This window comes from Leptinotarsa decemlineata, unplaced genomic scaffold (genome assembly GCF_025532065.1).
Source record: "Leptinotarsa decemlineata unplaced genomic scaffold, Ldec_3_MD MMD2_tig00026328_RagTag_RagTag, whole genome shotgun sequence".
NCBI classification, from domain to species: Eukaryota; Metazoa; Arthropoda; class Insecta; order Coleoptera; family Chrysomelidae; genus Leptinotarsa; species Leptinotarsa decemlineata.
In genome coordinates, this window is record NW_027412688.1 from 36,710,753 (window position 1) to 36,731,097 (window position 20,345).

A 20,345-nucleotide genomic window follows, 5' to 3' on the forward strand; every position below is an offset into this window, starting at 1 on the left:
GAGGTATAGCTGGGTGCCCAAAGATTCATCCACGGGGAGTTGGTGAACCAAGTGCGAGCAATTTGAGAAAACTACTAAGAAATGTTTACTTTTGCTTTCCATACTTGTTGAGCAAACGAATGAAGTTACGCTTGGCAGTATTTCTAAAAAATCTTTCAGACTCAACCTTAGATACATCATCGTGATTGGAAACTAGAGAAGGATGGTAAATGATTTTGTTTATAGGCTACTCTTTCAGACCCAACCTTAGATCCATTATGGTGATTGGGAACTAGAGGAGAATGGTACATGACTATCCTGGATCATAACCAAATCATGAAACATAAAGTTCTGTGACTGTGCTTTATTTCGAAATCAGAGATTCGACAAACTTCAAGGAAGTTTAGCTATATCAGATTTTATAATAGACGACACCAAAGCAACCGTGTACTTTGCCACGAAATCTTTGAAGACCTTAGAGTCCTGAAGCAGATCCTTCACTTTCGTCTTGTTTTCCAACACTGTCCTGGTGAAAACACAGTGCTTCACGTCGCATTCTGGATTCATCTTATCTAAATCATCTATCGATTTTATCAAACCGTCAATAATGTCCGGCACCAGATCAGAAATATACTTGACCAATATCTTGTCCCTTCGAGCTAAAAGACCATTGAGTATGCAGAAGGAATCCCCATGGCACATCTGCTCCACCTTTGAATTTTTCATAATGTAAGGGTTGAAGAATACCCCAATCTGTATCGCGAACTTAGACAGAACTCCTTCAAGGTTTCGCTTCAGTACATTCTGCACATACTGTGCGTCTTTGGAATCAGCCAGAACGTCTGTGGAAAGAAGAGAAAACAAGCGAACGATGCTGTCCACCGAGTCTTCTTGCTTGCCATACATCAAGTTTTCGATTATTTCATGAAGGAGGTTGATAATTGCATTCAAGTCTGGTAAATCAGTGTTTTCAGAAGGTTCAGTTGTTGAAGAGGTGGCGTTGCTGATGATGCAGCTGCAGTTGAGTGAGTCGCCTTTTATATTTCCAGTTGAGTTGGAAACGTCTTGGCATATTTCACAATCTGAAACAAAAAAATTTTTAATCGAAATATGAATATGAAGATTGATGTTCAGATTCTTAGTGGATGTGAATGTAGAAAGTAACTTAAATCAAATTGTTGCATCAATGTTCCCCATAAGGACACTCTATTTAAGCACCTTGAATAGTAGGGGAGCCCACGATGCAAAATGGTGATTTACTCGAGCGTCATAGAGACATATTAGGTTGCAAAGCTTAGATGATAGGAAAAATGAAATAAAGGCGGTCTTGAAGAACGTCAGATTGACCTCGTGAGATCATCTGTGAAATCTTTGTAACCATTGTAGTTTCTATGAAACTTTTTCAATGACTATCATCAATTTTTTTCACCCAAGTTTTACTTCAGTATCTCTATCATTGTAGACACAAAGAGATTTTCTTTATAATCGGAATACTCTCAAGAGTTATTTTCAACCGAATATATCTACTATTTCATTGGCCTACATGAAATAAAGGAAGTGGCAAAAACTCTACAAAATATACTCGAACTGAACTCCACCTGATTGCACAGAAGTCACATCTAGTTTCATGAGTAACTAGTGCAGAACGATGTAAATATAGGATGAAGGAAATAACTTTAGTCTAATTTCTACTAAAATGTTTATTTGTTACTGACGCATTTTTCAAAAATGGCAAGAATGACATCCTGTGTAAAAAGTTATAAGTTACAGCATTCACAGTGACTTTTTCTGTCGGTGCTATTTAAAAAAAACAATTCGAGTGTAGTTTCTCAGAACCTGCAATAGTCAGAACGATTTCAAAAAGGATCTTAGAAGGACATTCTGAAGTCTTTCAATACCGTCTTCATTTCATTTTCGTAGCTTCACAAATAACAGCGATATCGTTTGTAACTTAATTTTGGGGCACCCTGTATATTTCTTTTTTCTCAGTAGTAATTATACGTGAATACCGCTGGTAGACACGAGTATATCGTCGGTACATTCTAATTTTCAGAAACTGAGTAAATATTCCGATGATGCAATTAATGAGGGCCATCCTCCTCCAATTCGAAATATGAAGATCAGATTTGTATTTATTTGATTTAATACACCCCTCATCTACAGATTCTTGAAATTCGATACGTTCAAACGCTTCATTTCTGATATCACCCTCTTCACCACCCAAACAAATACATTTATGTCGCTCGACTTCACTATCAATATCTCCTGGCCACAATATAGGGTTCTTTAGCTTTCTATTGTGTCAAGTTGGCCAAGTTCCAACTAGTTGGGGTTTCTTCAAGTCCGAAAGATCTTTTACAATTTCCTACCACTCGACTTCCACATAAATCAACCCGGGTCTGGTGTCGTTTCGAACGAGGATGTTTATTACACAGTTAAGCGGATCGTTTTCGCTACTCAGAATTCGGAGTGATGAATGGCCATTCCCCATGTTTTCCGTCGCAGGACGTCATTTGGGTGTTGCGACTTGAGGGGGCAACGACGGTTTTGCAGGTTTCTTGCCTGATGTGTTTTTTAATGTGATAATTTTCTTCAAACCGATGAAATGATGGAAAAATTGAAGGCTAGGCACCCAAAAGTGAATTCAATAGGGCTAAGTTGAATATTACTGGAGTTTTTTCCCAACACCAAATCGTTATTTTCAACACCTCGACACGTGTTTCGATCACCAAGTGATCATCTTCAAAGAGGGAAATTAAACTAGTAACTAACGCGAAACTAACGCTATTTATGCTATATAGATATGTCATACAGGTAAACCATCCAGCTGTACCACCCATACAGGTATACCAACCTAAATTAATTTCACAATTTTGCCTTATCTATTATTTTACAATATATGTGTAACTGTTATAGCTGTATATAATAACAGCTACATACAGCTATATACAGCATTATATACAGCTATAACAGTTAAACATATATTGTAAAATAATAGATGAGGCAAAATTGTAAAATTAATTCAGGTTGGTATACCATGGTATAATATACAGCTATATACAGCTATATAGAGCAATATATACAGCTATAACAGTTAAACATATATTGTGAGATAGTAGATAGAATTAATTAAGGTTGGTATACCTGTATGGGTGGTGCACCTGGATGGTTTACCTGTATGGTTTACCTGTATGGGATATCTATATAGCATAAATAGCGTTAGTTTCGCGTCAGTTACTAGTTTAATCTTTGAAGATGATCACTTGGTGATCGAAACACGTGTCGAGATGTTAAAAATAACGATTTGGTGTTGGGAAAAAACTCCAGTAATATTCATTACTACACCAAAGGTTCCAAACAGTGCATCATAAGGGCTAAGTTGCTTCAATCCAATAACAATAAAACTGGCCGTCATGAAATTAACATCTAGGTTGTCATTATTCCTTAATCATACTCTTAGGATTCAGTTATGCATCATTCATATTTAATTTGATATTATGATTATGACAGTGACTAGAACTTAACCTCTGAGACAACAACACAAATGCATATGTAAATCAAATAAAACTCACCAATACAATGATTCACATAACCTCACTACAATCATTCAACTCTCTCTTGAATACCAATAATTTATATTTGATAGATCATAGATCGAAATCGAAACGTATTCGTACAATGAGATATATTTGGAAACGATATTCTGAATGTTAATGAAATCGAAAAGAATACGCGACGTGTTGGTGATACATCTAGCTATATCAAGTATGTCGGATATTGTTGACAAATACGAAGTTAGTCATCCACGTACTCTGTTCGAATATTCTGCAACTTCTTATTATTCAGGTAATACAATTTATTCAATTTAAGAATTGATATCTTTTATATCGATGCATTCAGCTGAAAATATTCCAGGAAATAATCTTTACTAACACCACTCGACATGAAATTGCCTTAGATGAATGTCTATTTTTTTTTCTCAAACGAAACTATTTTCAGTTAACTAGTTCAGTGATCCAATAATTTTTCTAGACAAAGGTTGATTGGGTAACAGAATCAATTTTTTTCTTTAAAAAAAATTGTTTTCTTGCCTACGCGACGTTTCGGATTTAATTAAAATTCTTCAGGGTTAGAAAAGTAGTTTTTTGTGTTAATAATAATACTATTTCAAAAGCCATCTAATATGTCTGGTGGTTTTTGAAATAGTAATAATATCAACACGAAAAAACTACTTTTTGAGCCCTGAAGAAGAATTCAAATAATTGATCCTGTTACCCAACCAACCTTTTTTCAAAAAAACTATTTTCAATTCGACAACAATATTTATTTCTCTGCAAAATGTGGGAAATTCGTTGAGCCCCTTACTTGCGGAAAGTTTCTTGAGTAACGTAGAAGTTGATTCATAAGCTCCTTTGTTCAAGTATTTTTGTATAGGCATATATATGTGGATGACGTTTTGGTATGTTTCACAGGTACTAACAGAAAATTCGATATTTTTCATAGGTATATTAACAAAATTCATGAAAACATCGAATTCACTATTAAAGTAAAAGCAGAGAATTGAAACTCTGTAGATTTATTGGACTTGACAAACAAACTTTATTTTTCAATTTATTACAAACCTTCCAATACGAATATTACTATTCATAACATTTCTACCCATCTGTATCAACACAAAATAACATCCTATAATAGCATGATTTATAGACTAATCAATAGATAAGTTTAATGAAGAACTCAATATCATCAGGCAAATCATTTCAATAGATTTATCGTTTTTTTGCATTGACGGAAATAATTCTGTTGAATTCTGAAATGTTTTTCTCTCAAAGAAAATTAGTACGACGTGATTATTTTCTTCAAACCGATAAAATGATAAAAATATTGAAGACTAGGCCACCAAAAGTGAATTTAACAGGGCTAAGTTGCTTCAATCCAATAACAATAAAACTGACAGCCATTAAAATTAACATCTAGGTGTCATTATTTCTGAATCATACGTAACTCTCGGAGATAAGTATGCATCATTCTCACAGTTTATACAATGTGTAACAACGAAAACTTAACAGAGCCGTTTTTGAATATAAAAAGTAATATTTTTAAAAAAAGCTCGGACACGTCGATTTCTAATTAAAGGGGACACCTTTCAGACTAATCAGATTTTTTGTAGTACGCACCCCCTCGGAGGGGTGCGTCCGACGACCCTTATTTAGATAGGAAAAGTAGGTCGAGTGAAACCTTGTTTTAACGGTCTTTCGAATACCTTTACATCTCTGTTGAAAGAAAATTTTTGTGACGATTAGTTTTCGAGATAATTTGAAGACTTAAAGGTATTTTTATTGAGTTCAACCCTTTTTAAAATAAATCAAATTGTTTTTAAGGTACAATTTACGTTCAGAACTTTCATAAAAAAAATTAATGTTTGCTTTTTATGACAACTTGCTAAAATACGTGTCCATTTGATTTCGTAAAAAAGTAAGGATTATTTGTTTATTACGAGGAGATTTTTTCGGGTGATAGTGCTGATTACCACCCTTACATTTTAGGTAAATTGAGTGGCACCTCCTTATGAAGGTTGCCTTTTGACGTGGATATTTTATGCTTCTTATAAAAAAGTTAATCATACTAAAAACTTACCTACACAACGAATACAACCTGCTGATTTCCTTGAAAGCTGGTGACACAGAAAAGTTTATAAAAAACTGTTTTAGGGTTAATAAATCCGAATAATTGTTTTTAAAGCACACACAAAAAAGTAACACCTAATAAGGGTACCTCACATAGTTCGAATTTTGCTCTTACATTATTCAACATCTCAGGAGTTATAGCTCGGCATTCATTAATAATTCTACGACGTAATTCATCCAAATTGGCTGGTTGTGTAGCATAAACTTCAGACTTTGAATATCCCCACAAAAAGTAGTCCAGTGGTGTTAAATCTGGTGATCGTGCTGGTCATTCAATTGGACCTCTTCTGCCAATCCATTGTCCTTCAAAATGATTATTCAAAAAATTTCGAACCTGCTGGGCATAATGGGGTGGTGCACCGTCTTGTTGAAAATGGATAAATTCATCTTGACATCTTGGATCCTGTTCAATTATTTCAACTATACGAGGTTGTATTGCCTCTTCAAGAAGTTGTAAATAAGAATCACCGGTTAAATTTCCATCAATGAAAAATGGACCTATAATATGATTGCCTAATATTCCGGCCCAGACATTCAACTTTTGGGGATGTTGGGTATGTATTTCTGCGTATTGTCTTGGGTTTTCATCCGACCAATAATGGCAATTGTGACGGTTCACGCAACCATTTAAATAAAATGAGCTTTCGTCCGAAAAACAGATGTTATAAAGCAGCTCGGGATTTTGCATTAATCTCTCACTCATGCCCTCACAAAACTCCTGTCTTCGGTCAAAATCATCCTTATCAAACTTGTTCATGAACAAGTTTAATTTTGTAAGGATGGAATTTGTGGTTTTTAAGGATTCTCCATGAGGTCATATGGCCTATTCCGGCCATTGCTGATAAACCTCTGGTACTTAACCTGGGTTTGACGATGACTTGACCAATCACTTCAATCGCATTATCGTCATTCACTACCCTCCTCTGAAAATTTTTTTTCTTATTTAAAACCAAGCGTGTCTCTCTGAATTTTGTGACCAAATCCAGAACGTGATTTCTGCTTAGGTGTTTACTAGGGTTTTGCTCGTTAAATAAAATTAGTGTTCCAATAGCATTTTGGTCGTTGCTGAAAAATAAAGCAATAACTGAAACCCTTTCAGCAGTAGTGTAAGGCATTTTTAAACAAATAACAATACACGACCCGTTTAAACAAAACAATCGAACGATGTAGCAATGAAAACTGGAAGAAGAGGAGTGGGTATTGATTTTAAAAAAAGGATTTTATTTAACAAAAAACTGATAAGAGTAACTGCTCGAATTTTTTTTTATTTAGGCATACAAGTTACCGAGTGGTCTGTCTAATGTATTACTAACATGGCAATTTCAACTTCAAATTATCTCGTAAAATAATCGTTACAAAAATTTTATTTTAACAGAGTTATAAAGGTATTCGAAAGACCTTTAAAACAAGGTGCCACTCGACCTACTTTCCCTATCTAAATAAGGGTAGTCGAACGCACCCCTCCGAGGGAGTGCGTACTACAAAAAATATGATTAGTCTGAAAGGTGTCCCCCTTCAATTAGAAATCGACGTGTCCGAGCTTTTTTGAAAATCTTACTTTTTATATTAAAAAACGGCTGTGTTAAGTTTTCGTTGTTTCACACTGTACATCTGCCACTGTCCTAATCGAGGGTTTAATTTGATATTATGAGTATGGCAATGACTAGACCTTAACTGTATAAATCGCTTCAATAGTTTCAATAGATTCATCTTTTTTGCATTGACGTTAATAATTCTGTTGAATTCTGAACTGTATTGCTTTCAATTTCGACTGTCGTGAGAAAATTTGTACAAAACTCAAAAAAATGAATGAAAAACAAGCGCTAGGATAAATTTTTCAGGCGTTCATTATAAAACAATCAGGCACGTGTTACATATCTCCAATATATTCGTATCTCTACAGCATTGGTGAGTTTCAACTTATCCATTTGGTCGTCAAAATCAAGTCCAGTCCACTAAACTGAAACATACTGGGTTCTAGCCCGTAGGGCCATCAAGAATAAAGATAGTACCGTTCAAAAAATATATTTTCACTTGTCAACACCACCTTCAGTAACAACGCTATTTTCGTCTACATTATTCTCTATTATCACAGTATATCTCATCTCCTTCAATTTCAACTCTGTGACCAAATTCCTGTTTATCTTCTGATAACCGCAGCCCAAAGTATATTCATCCAAGTCAGCCACCGAACTTTCATGGAGTTTATCAGGGCAATCGTTCATGGCACACCTCTTGCAATGCTTCCTGGGATCATAAGGGATGATCTTGTTACAAAAGGACAAGCAGCATTCATCGCTGGAGCTTACCAACCCCAGTTTGTAAGAGGATTTCTTCTGTGGGTACAGGGAAAATACATTAGTCCAGAAATACTGACTGGTAGGCACCATAAACACCAGGAAAGGTGTACCTTCCTTAACCAGAAGCATAACGGTAAACTTCCTCTTCGTTTCGAGGCTATCCATAGGGGTAGTTAGACTGTCCTCGCAAACGTTTTTATGATGGAACTTCTTGCAGTGGGGGATGATATTCTCAACGCTGATCACTTCATCACACCTCCACGACACCGGGCACCGCAGGGTCCTCTTCTCGCAGATTTTCTCGTGCCCCTCCACTCGGCCCCAGGGGAGCTTCTCCTCGCAACTGGGGAAAGTGCAAGGAAAAACTGCGATCTGCGCTATCTTTTCGTAGAGAATGTTTCTGTTGTTGATTCTGGTTTCTATGTGTGTGCATCGTCCGCATCGGTGTTTCTTGTTGTCGGAGGTAACTGTACTGATTGGTGCGACTGAGAGGTAGTTGTTGCATAGTCCGCATCGCATGGTTTCCAGCACGTCTTGGGGAAGCTCCATTCTGGAATGGTTTTCGTTACTAGAAAAAAGAGTTCAGGTTATACTGAGTCCTTGTATTCTGTTTATTCTACTGGTTTCCTTAAACAGAATATGATAGATAGATAGATAGATAGATAGATAGATAGATATTTATTTAACTATGTAACTCATACATGATATGGTTTATAGCAAGTCAATCACAATTAATATATCATATTGAATGAATATATAATAACATTATCTAAAAGTCTTCAGGTGTACAATATAAAATATATCACAATCACATAAATTGGGTAATACACGTCAAAATCGAATTTTTGTCTGAATAAACTCGTCTCTAGAATAAAAACAATGTTCGAGAAGATAATTTTTTACATTAATTTTGAACAATTTCTCGTTCATGGATCTAAATTCGCAGGGCAATTTATTATATAGTTTAAAATCTAATGAATTTTTCTCAGATTTGGACAACCTGTAACGTGGCAATACTAAATCATCAGCCATAGCAGCCCGGGTAGTGTAATGATGCAGGCCAGAAACTTTTTGTATATTCTGCCTTTCCGAATGGATTTCTAGTCAATTTTGGTATATACACACACAAGGGAGTGGTAGAATCCTCATTGTTTTGAACAGTGGTTGACAGTGGTCTCTATACCTAGCCCCAGCTAATAGTCTTACCCCACAGAATCGCACCATAGCTGATCACAGAATGAAATAATCCAAAATAAACATTTTTTAACATGCTCGAATTGAGGCAGTACCTGAGCTGTCTAAGCAAAAATAAGAGACTGGATAGTCTCTTACTCAATATATCTATATGAGGAGTCCAGTTCAAACGATCATCTAAAACAACCCTAAGCAATTTACAATGCTTACCTAACGTGATCTGATTATTACAGGAAATTATGAGGTTTTGTGTCGTCCCTTTATTCAGTTGAAGATTCAGTTGATGACTAAAGCTTCCGCTTTAGTCATCAAGGTTTCAGCATTATCAAGAAGACGTGAAATGTTGCTGTTTGAACTGATGACAATGGATCAGTTAGTAAAGGAATGAAGAAGAATTCAGTATGTGATGTGATGGAAAAAAAGGATGGAGAAAAGAAATTATACGGGTCACATACGAAAGAAGGTCGCCTGTTAATCTTTGTTTCCGAAACCTATATTGATGATCGCTCAAGATGTTAAAGCTTCCCAAATATTTGAGTATACGGTATATAACTCAAAAACGGGAATTTTATCCAAAGGCAAAAATGAAATATAATATTGAACATTGAAAAGATTGATGGTTAAATGAAAAAGAGATACCTTTCAGCAATTATACACTCTTGAAATGCATGCAATACTAAGAAACCTATTCAATGCAAGTAATTTAAAAAATGAATGAGACAGTGATAGACAAAAACAAACGAAGGGCGAAATATCTGAACTGCTCAGACCAAACAAACTGCTACATAGAATTTTTCAGACACTATCAAATGTACCAAACCAAATTGAAAATATAACATCTTTTAAAGTGAAGCAGAGAACGATAATATTCGTGAGGATTATTTCATTTAATCTTGAAATTTTAATTAAAATCCCACTTCAACTGTTGGGCAATTCATTCATAATTTTATAATAATGTTCTCAGATAAGTTTTTGATTCAATCAATAATTCTCGAATACTTATGAAACAACATGGCGAGGTTTTTTTCTACGGTAGGTAATGGTATGTTCACATAACAGTAAAATCGATTAGTGCAAATGAAGGTCATGAATAAAATTTGTTTAAAAAAGAATGAAAATAATTTATGTTTCTAGAAAATATGTTATTTCATTTCGAATGAAAATGGTTGTGAGAAAGATATAAAACAAATGCTCATTTTGTCTTTCAATCATGAATTTTCAAAGTCAAACTTTCTGGATTTTCCACATTCAATAACAAAGAAAACATTCTCTTTTGAAACTATTTCAGGAACCCTCATGAATTGTATTTTAAATACCTGTCATTCGTCAACCAAAAAAAGAGAAAATATGTCAATCTGTCATTTCAAAGGAAAGGATTGGGTGAACTTATGTAATGTCCTCGTATACCTGTATGTATAATATAGGTATGTTGACGATGTTATAACCTGCTCAACAGGAACACATCGACAATAACATAAATTTGACAACAGAACTTTAAAACAATATTTCGATAAACCTTTCAGATCCCACAATTACAAAAATCAACAACAAACAACAACTATCAATAACCATTCTATTCACCCTCATCAATTTCAATAAGGAATCAAATTTGATAAAACAAATTGCAACAACTTCAACAAAAAACTTTTCAAACAGGACATTAACCAAATATACCCCCTCATTAAAAATTACACTTACACATACAAAACAAACATATACAGAAAAATCATCGGATAAAATAAAAATACTACTGATAAAGAAGAACATTAACATAGCATATAAGACTGGTAACTCCTTGGGTAGAGATATAAAGAACAAGTCAGAAAGACGGAAAGAGAGCAAATCAGGAATCTACAAACTCACATGTGAATCATGCCCATAGGTAAGTTTATATACTCGTAGAATCGCTGAACATAAAACAAGTTTTGGGCTGAAGAAAACTGATTCCACTTATGCTTGCCACAATATAGAGAATAAACACGATTTCAACATAGACTACGACATATTACATACAGAATATGAATGACAAAATTGAAACCATCTTGAATCTCTGAAAATCGATGAACTTAATTATTCAAATTTTCTTTCAAACGACCAAGAAAGTTATTCATTCACTATCATTGAACTTGTTCTCATAAAATGTTATTAATTTACATATTCAAATAATAACTGTTTCCCAAGTAAAGAGTCAAGGTGTTCATAATTACATAATATTGATAACAAATGCATAAGTTAAAAACGAAAGTACCTCAATTTGTTGAAATGGATAATCTCATATAAATGTTGGCTCTGATGAACTGTAAAAATGATGATCTGCAAAACTATAGATCTTTTCTAGTGAATTAAATACTATATAGAAATGTAGAACTAATTATATTAATGAATTCGAGTAAATAAAATAAAACTCACCAGTACTGCTATGATGACTTGATGGGAGATCACTGTTATATCACATAAATCAAACGTCATCCACTGAAAACCACTCATCATTATCTTAAGATAAAGAAACCCTTCATTGTTTTCTTCTATCTCCTTTGATTATCAATTTAATTCAACATGAATCCGAACTATAACCTTCAAAATGAGCGTATTCGATTATTCTGCTGAGTAACGTTTCGAAAGCATGTTGGAAATAAAGAAAAATGCTAGAAAATACTACGGGAAATCCTGGAATATCAGGAAATTCATTTTCAGATTTGCAACACGTGTTTCGCTATACAATAACTTCTTCAGGCGTGTCTTTACGCCTGTCAATAGCACTGTATTCATCAGATTTGTGTTCTCTGTATTCAACAAACTGAATCCGATTTGTAAGATAGGAATGAAAGAATTTTATCAGATTTGAATCAAAAGGAATTTCATTGAGTTTTGAAATGAGTATGGTGTAGTCCAACTTGTCGAAGGCAATCGAGAAGTATGTATATATTGTGTCTACCTGAAGCTGATTTTTCTAAATGACAACTCATCTTTTGTGTTAGTGTTAAGATTAGTTGTGATAGATTTTGTTGCGATGAAGCCATTTTGTGCAGGAATCATTAAATTTCCTACTTCAGAAGATATTCTATCATAAATAAATATCTAAAAGCTCTTCGCAAAGTGATGGGTCGAAAGTTTGTCATGTCAATAATCTCACCTGTTTCAAAGTGGAAATGACTTCACTTATTTTCCAAACCTGTGGAGATCACACTCAAACTCCTGAGAAAATAAATGTCTATACAGACATATTGATGAATAATATTGTTGGTCCCTTATATATCTAGAGGAAATCCTTATTCACCCACTGATTCGAAAAACTATGACCAACAAGATGTTGCGCCCATAAATTTCTTAGCTTTGGTGAGCACTGATGATGACGAAAGTCGGAAGCGGTTTGCAATAAGAATTCGTAATTACGAACTTCTATACAAAACTCTTCGATTCATTCATTCAAATGAGTGTATTCAGCTTCCCGAGTCTATTCATTGTGAAAGATTGGTTGGATCAGACATACCCAGGCATGTAGATTGGTAGTCGCGGTCCTTTGGAATGGCCTGTTAGTTGACCTGATTTGACTCATCTCGAGTTTCCGAAATAAGGTGGCGGAGTTACAAATGTCCTAGTCCAAAATCGAATACCAATCAATCCGCAACCGGTTATCTTAATATAAAAAGTGAATATCAATATGAAATGTTATAGGACTTCCTTTTTCATTATAATTGCACCCTTGCGGCGACAATTTATGTCACATGATTGGCTTTTTCATCAGAAAGTAATGAAAAAGAGATTATTTTTCACCAAGGTTTCATCCAGCTGTGATATCTTGTCTGTTCAAAAGTTGAAAGGAGAAGGGCTATTAATGGCCGCCCTGTATACTATTGATGCAGACTAAATACGTTATCTTTCAACTGCTGAAGTTATTTGAAATTTCCGTAAAACTATTTCTCTACATAAGTTTTTGTATTTTTTCGAACTACCAATATAAAAGCATGGGAAATGTTTGGAGAAGGCGCAAATTTATGTTTTGTCCAAGCGCCAAAAGCTCTAGAACCGGCTCTGCTTCAGAATAAGGCAGTTAGTTACGTTTATATGAATAAATCAAGAAAATACACGAATATCTCATTAAATCCAAGAATTTTGGGGAAAAATTATCGTTCTGGTATTCAAACTTCGCCACCAGCCAATTTACATTTTTCCCCCATCCATTTCAATCACAACCTCCCTCCTCCAAATAAACCTCTTATCTCTGACCCCCTCGATACGGCATTCCAACTCAATCCAGAGATTAAATCTCCCTTAATGATCCAGCGCGGCTTTCGTGTCAGAGGATAAATATAGATCTTGATTGTGATACTCCCAGGGCTTGATATTGATCATTTGTCGACTCGCTGGCAACTGATCTCTTTCTCGAAACATCGTTAACGGTTCCGAGGTGATTTATAATATTACGTCGATTTGTCACGCTTTCCGGAAAGCTTCAGGCACGTCAAGTGGACGTCTCAATACCGAAAACAGGAACGTTATACACTCTATTTGCTGCTTGGTAGGAAGAAGTTTCATGTTTTCGAAAGCTTTATACCCAATCAAGTCTCTATTTCTCTCTCTCTCACACACACACACACATACACATATACAAAATCTTGGACTTTGCTCCCATGTAGGCTGATTTAGCTTACTCACTCAAGAAGAAACCGAGAGTCGCAGATGATCCAAGTTGTTCTATAGTAGAGGTTAATCTCTCTAAGACTGCCACAAGATCTTTCGCCCAAAAAAAATTACCTTGAATTGCGTTTCTTTCCAGATATGAAGAAATCATGGATACCACAGTACATTAAACTTGCTCTTTCTCTCTGGTAAGGTAGTCTTTAGTCCAAGATTAAACTCTTCATAAATTGATAAATTATTTCTACCGATTATTCAATCATATTCCATGCGTGGAGGATATTTTCTCGAATTACTAGAGAACACTGAAGTCACAGAACAAGACCATCAGTCGGTGAAAGAAGCTCTTCAGACCATCCAGAGGTCTGACCAAAGACTAGAGTCTGGAAGCCAGAAAGAGGTTGCTTATATTTGCTTATACAGTGCCTTCATTTCAAAACTTCTCACCCCTAGTACTTCGTTTAGCAGGGAGAATTTGCCGTAGGCAAAAAACACGTCAATTTAGATATCGAGGGGGAAGTTTAAAACCAGTCCAGTGGTATTTCAGGTTTAACGCCCTTACCCCTAGCTACCCCCACTTGATAATTTTAAAAGGCACCCCCTATTTTGTAACGCATCATTTTAAATATCTCAAAAATCCTCACTCAACCCCGTTTAGAAAACTGAGATTGGTTAATCCATTCTCGTAAAATAGAGCAAAAAGAAAATTAAGTATAATAAAAAATAAAATAATAGCTATTGCAATTAAATAAATGTACCTTACTTTATTAGGTGTTCAAAATATTCACCATTGGTAGCTAAGCAAAAGTACAATCTATTCTCGAATTCCTGTCGGACTTTTGTGAATGTTTCGTTATTAATTTGTCTGCATGTGTCAGTAATCCTGTGTCTTTGATCCTGAATGTCCTGCGGGGGACTTTCATATACCCCAGTGAAAGAAATCCAATGGCGTTAAATCCGAAGATCTCGCCGGCCATTCCAGAGCACCTCTTCTGCCAATCCTTTTGTCAGGATACTGTTGATCGAGCCACTGTCGGACATGCAATGCGCAGTGTGGCGGTGCGCCGTCCTGTTGAAAATGTAAATTTTGTTCATCCAAGAACGGGTTGTCTTCTTCATCAACTTGTACTTTTTCGGGAAGCTTTGAACGCACTTGGATCTCATGTGTGTTGGCATTGCCCCAAATTCGACAATATGGATTGTCCACGTACACATTCATCCAGAAATGGGCCTCATCGCTAAATATGATTTTTCGATGAAAATTAGGGTCACTTGCCAACTGCTCCAGAGTCCATTCAGCGAACACACGGTGTTGTTTTTGGTCCTTTAGCTTCAGTTCCTGGGTAAGTTGAATTTTTTGCGGGCTAGTTCTTGTAAGCAACGCGAAATCGACTGCCTCGGATTCTCCTGCACACTCTCACAGACAGCAACATGTTTTCGGCATATCTTGCTTTTTGTCGACGTACGGATGTTGGTCGATCGTTTACTGAACCAGTGGACTCAAACTTATTCACCGCATTGCGAATAGTCCTCTGGGTAGGATAATCATGGCGACCGTAAAGTGGGCGAGCGCACGGTACGTTGCCCGAACACAACACCCATTTTGATGAAACAATTTTTTTATTTTCACATGTTGTTGAATGCTATATCCGTCTATGGTTATTTGGCAAAACAGATTCCTATAGAAGGAAACATAGAATTGCTGGAAAGAAGCTTGCAACAAGTCCCGAGTCTGGCTGAAATAAATTATACACAATATCTCCTCAGTATGGAACTTTGGAGACTTTGAACCTAATTTTTTTCTGAGAAACACCTCAGTAGCGTGTAACCCTCTATCATTGTGAATTCTATAAGCTGGGGCCGCACTGCAGGAAGGTTGGTAGGTTGGTAGATGGTAAATAGCTGTCCAGGGGACCCAATTTGCACTTCTGGAAGAAGAAATCAGCTCCGAAGAAGATCCGGATTTGTGTTTCTTCAAGAGTTTACTTCCATATATGCGGGAATTGAGCCCAGGCTATAATCTGAGACCGTGGGAAAATTCAAGACCTTATCTTGAATGAATATGAAAAAAAAATTGTCTGTGGGAACCCCTCAATTTGGCCACGAGTATGATAGTCGTACCCAGTACTCATCATTGTCAAATTCTACTGATGTTTCATGCTTTTCGATAGAACAACAATCATTAGATTCGTATGGTGGAACATCTACAACTCAACAGCAAGATCCTTTTTTTCATAATATGTAATTCTTTTCTTCAACGTTCATGTTCTAATGTTTAGTTTCAATGATTTTGTTTATTTATTAAAGAGAGACATGATTATTACTTTTCCGCTGTCAGTTAGATACACCATCCACCTTTACCATCCACCCTCCAAGCAACCATCTAGCACAGGACTGACACAGGACAATTAGTCATACTGCCACATTGGCTGGTCCATGGAGGAGGTTTTCACCTACTGGGCGTGCTATTAAATATATATGGCTTGGAATTTCCACCCACTAGAAAGCTCTAGAACAGTCAAGAACATTCAAAAGTAGTCGAGAGCATTTTACAACATTCATGAGCATTCTGGAATGTTCGGAAATGATCTGGTACTTTCCGGAACATCCCAGGATAGTCTCGAATGCTGTGGGATGTTCTGCAACATTGTAAACTATTTGAAACCTTTTTTGGGTGGGTGGAGACTACCCTTTGGTAGCAAGATCCGCCGACATAGAACAAAAATCCAACTTTCGAAATGATTCTATCCAATGATAAATTAGATTATTTTTTCACAAATATCTGCAAATCAATGTGTTTTGAAACCGTTAAAAACATGAATATCGCCGATCACTTCGGTACTATTTTCGAAATTATTTCGAACGAACAATCACATGAGTCTCAATCAGTAAAAGAATCGATGACATACAGGAATACCAGTGAACAGAACCTCACAAATTTGAAATTATTTCTTGAAAAAAAAACTTTTCTGACGGTCTACGGTAGTTTTCATAATATCAACGACATTCACGATAATTTTATAAATATAATTCAATATCTAATCGATTTAACATGTCCAATGGTTGTGAAAAAAATCAAAGGAAAAAATATTGCAAAAGAATAGTTGAATAATGATATCATTTCTATTAGTGAGGACTTGAAAAATATTTTTTGGTTGAGCGTTTCGTGTGTTATGTTCGTGGATATGACATTGTTTCGCCAAGGATGGTTTCTTCTTATGGATTTCAATCAAAACGTAATAAAGAAATAAAGTTGGCAATGGCAAAATTCTGAGTTTTTTGAAATATTCTTGACAGTGATTCCTGTATCCAATATTAGCCAGCACTCTCAATGCCTTCTTTTGCATCCTTAATAATTGAGTGGAATGACATGAATTTCCCCAAAGTTGTACACCCTAACTAATATATGAGAGTAAAACAGTGAAAAATATTAGGTTTTCAATATATTTGCACTAATGATGTACTTCAATTGGCGAAGAACAAATAAAGAACCCGGGAGTTTTCTCTTCAGTGGAAAAATATTTGCAGACCAGTTGAGTCTATTATCTAATGTAATGCTCAGTAATTTAACTTTATTAGTTTCACAATTAGAGATAATTTGATTATTAACAGAAATCTGGATGTATTGTGTTTTTGACAATTTAGTTTCAGCTTATCAGAAAGAAACCACTCATTAGCACTATTAGATACATCGTCGAGATGAGACTGTAATTATTTTTATCCGACAGAATGAAAGTGGTGTCCCGCAATGAGAACCGATTTGAACAGCAAGTCATTCACATAAATGACAAATAAGAGCGGGCCCAAAACAGACCCTTGCGGAACGCCATGCTTAATAGCTTGAAAGTTTGATAAGGTACCGTTGAGCATCACTGCTTATTGATGATCAGTAGTCACAAAGCATCAACGCAGTGTAATTGCCCTGCTCAAGTTCCTCATTCACGCCAGACACGACGTCGAACACTGCATCTATTGTTGAGCGCGACTTTCTGAAACCATATTGTGAGTTGCTGAAAAATTTATTATTCTCAAAGTAGGCATAGAGCTGAATCTTAATTATAATTTCAACAACTTCACTGAATATTGAAATATTACTTATTGGTCTGTAGTTATCGATGGCTTTTTCAACGCCCTTTTTAAAAAGGGGAACTACTTCAGAAGATACCAGTACATAAGATTAAATTGATCAGTATAGTAAGAGGTTGAATTATTATAGACGAGGTGTCCTTTAGTATTCGACTATTGAGTTTATGGGTATCTGAGCATTTTGGAGTCCTTCAGTGAATTAATCGCTCCCAAAACTTCTATCTCATGCACGGGTCGGAAGAAAAATGACTTACAGGGAGCAGGATTTTTTTTTTAAGTTAAAAGCTCTTCGTTTGCAACATACGGGAGAGAATTAATGATAGTACACACCAATATGAACGATTATGTCTTGTAATTCGAATATAAATAACCAAAAACATTTTAAGTTACCACATTTCAGCACCTCCATACTCTCTTCTTCACCCTACTAACTTCATACCTGGTTTAACATCTTCTCAATGTACCGTTGGTATCATAAAACGAAAAAACCTCGAGTTGTTGCATTTCATCAACCCCCGTTCCTTTCTATTACTCTTTTATCTCAATGATCCGTTTTGCTTTTTCATGTAGCATTTCCACAGGGTTTTCATCAAATCCACTTACCGTCAACTGCGCTGCAGGAAACAACCCACGCGAGGAATAAACTTGCAACAAACTTCCTACCCATTTCGAGTTTATATGACGGGAGTTACTGGATTACTGCCCGAGCATTTCGCTCGGAACGAGTAGCCATATTGGAACGTGACAAACTCTTTATTGCCAAGATTCGTCTTATCGTTACGACAGTATAGTTGTTTCAAATGGGAAAAGTGTTTGATAATGTTTCGAAAACGAGGTTTTTTTCGTTGAATAACTGCGAGAAATTGGTTTAGAGATCGATGGGATTGTTTCAGGAACAATGTGATTTGTGATGGAAAAATTTAGGAACTTAGATCAGAAGACTGGATATGGTATCATCAACTTTGTTCATCCATAACTTTTTCAATATGTCATACTCGTTCTTAGAGGATGAGAATTGATGTATCTCGAAGAGAAAAGCAACGAATGAAATAAAATCACAAATAAGTTTTCAAATTAATTCGAAATTTTTGTTTAAAAAAAATTTAAAGCATCCTGTAGTCTATTGTAAACCTGGATACATTTAAAATAAATGGAATTCTGCCCAATATTTGTTGTCATTTTCATTAATTTCAAATTGCCTGAATATCTTGTCGAGTTGTTGTTGGTCACCATCGATTTGAATGTTTGTGTTGTTAAAAATGAAATCGTTTAAATATGCGGCGAGAATACCGGTCACCGACAAGTAGCTGATATTTTCAATGCCAGACAAGAAATATTCATCAGTCAACAGTTAGTAGGATAATAGCTGAGTTTAAATCTACTGGCTCGGTTGAGAGTAATTTTAAAATAGCACATCAGCCTTCTAGACATACTGAAGAAGTGGAATTTGAAATATGTTTGGATGTCGTAGAACATAAAAAAACAAGTATTCAAGATATTGCAGATAGAACAGATGTTAACCGAGAGAGTGTACGACGTATTTTACACAAAAATAAATTTACGCCTTATAAACCGAAATTTATCAATACATTAAAAGAAAGGGACTTCGATATGCGCTTGAATTTTTCTTTTTGGTTTAAAGGGGAAAAAGAAGAAAATTATCATTTTATGGGCAGATGAAGCGACCTTCTCTTCAAATGGCGTTGTGAGCTCGCAAAACTGTAGGTGGTGGGCAAAAGAAAACCCACATTTCGTAATCGAATGTCGAGATCAATATTCGTTTAAGACGAATGTATGGTGTGGCATATTAAACGATCAAATTATAGGACCATACTTTTTTAGACATAATTTAAATTCTGCGGACTACCTACACTTTGTGAATACCGAACTATCTGAAGTTTTGGATAATATGCCCCTTCAAGTAAGAAATGTTGTGTGGTATCAGTGTGATGGTGCACTGATGCCACACGGCTGGTTAAAGAGCGTCTTTTAGAAATATTTAGGGGCAAAGTAATCAGTCGCAATATGGAACACTTTTAGCCGCCTAGATCTCCTGATATAACCCCACTAGATTTCTTCTTGTGGGGTTACTTAAAACAAAAGGTGTATAAGCAAAGACCTTTTCGAGATATAAACCATTTAGAGGCAGTTATTCGAAAATGTGTTGTAAGCACGAAACCCCGTAGTATAAAGAATGCAGTTAAAGATGTTTTAAAAAGGACAATTGATTGCATTGAACGTGGTGGAAGGCACACCGAAATGTGACTTTCTATTTTGTATTTCTATTGGTATTTACATGGTTTAGGCATATGTTTCGATTTGATTTAGTGTTCTTGATTTAAATTATAACTTTATTTTAACAGATGTTTGTTAGAATTTTTTACGGTTTAGTTTTCTAGGCAACAAAATCTAAATTGATTTCTGAAGTAATTTTGTTCATTCATACCTCATAAAAGATATT

The 20,345-nt window shown here is 35.5% G+C and overlaps 3 protein-coding genes across 4 annotated transcripts in view; 1 reads left to right on the forward strand and 2 right to left on the reverse strand.

The window, feature by feature from the left end:
* Positions 1-20,345, forward strand: part of LOC111502988 (neuroglobin) — a 122,660-nt gene that overhangs the window by 52,997 nt on the left and 49,318 nt on the right. The window lies entirely within an intron of this gene.
* LOC111502987 (uncharacterized) lies at positions 329-18,613 on the reverse strand. The gene is made up of 2 exons (XM_023157178.2): positions 18,488-18,613; positions 329-1,061 (listed from the first exon to the last, which is right to left on the reverse strand). Exons 1-2 carry the CDS (start codon positions 18,549-18,551, stop codon positions 373-375), a joined length of 753 nt encoding a protein of 250 aa, XP_023012946.2. The 5' UTR covers positions 18,552-18,613; the 3' UTR covers positions 329-372.
* Positions 4,540-11,687, reverse strand: LOC111502984 (uncharacterized). Of its 2 annotated transcripts, none has more exons than XM_023157176.2 (2): positions 11,570-11,687; positions 4,540-8,534 (listed from the first exon to the last, which is right to left on the reverse strand). In XM_023157176.2, exon 2 carries the CDS (start codon positions 8,513-8,515, stop codon positions 7,697-7,699), a length of 819 nt encoding a protein of 272 aa, XP_023012944.1. In that variant the 5' UTR covers positions 8,516-8,534; positions 11,570-11,687; the 3' UTR covers positions 4,540-7,696. The 2 variants fall into 2 exon arrangements, with proteins under 2 accessions (XP_023012944.1, XP_023012945.1); XM_023157177.2 differs by lacking the exon at positions 11,570-11,687 and adding an exon at positions 11,409-11,533.

Excerpts from the sequence above, each read along its gene's own strand:
- LOC111502984 (XM_023157176.2), bottom strand. The coding sequence starts at position 8,515 with ATGGAGCTTCCCCAAGACGTGCTGGAAACCATGCGATGCGGACTATGC.
- LOC111502987 (XM_023157178.2), bottom strand. The coding sequence starts at position 18,551 with ATGGGTAGGAAGTTTGTTGCAAGTTTATTCCTCGCGTGGGTTGTTTCC. Across the intron at positions 1,062-18,487 it reads TTCCTGCAGCGCAGTTGACG|ATTGTGAAATATGCCAAGAC; the intron begins GTAAGTGGATTT and ends TTTTTGTTTCAG.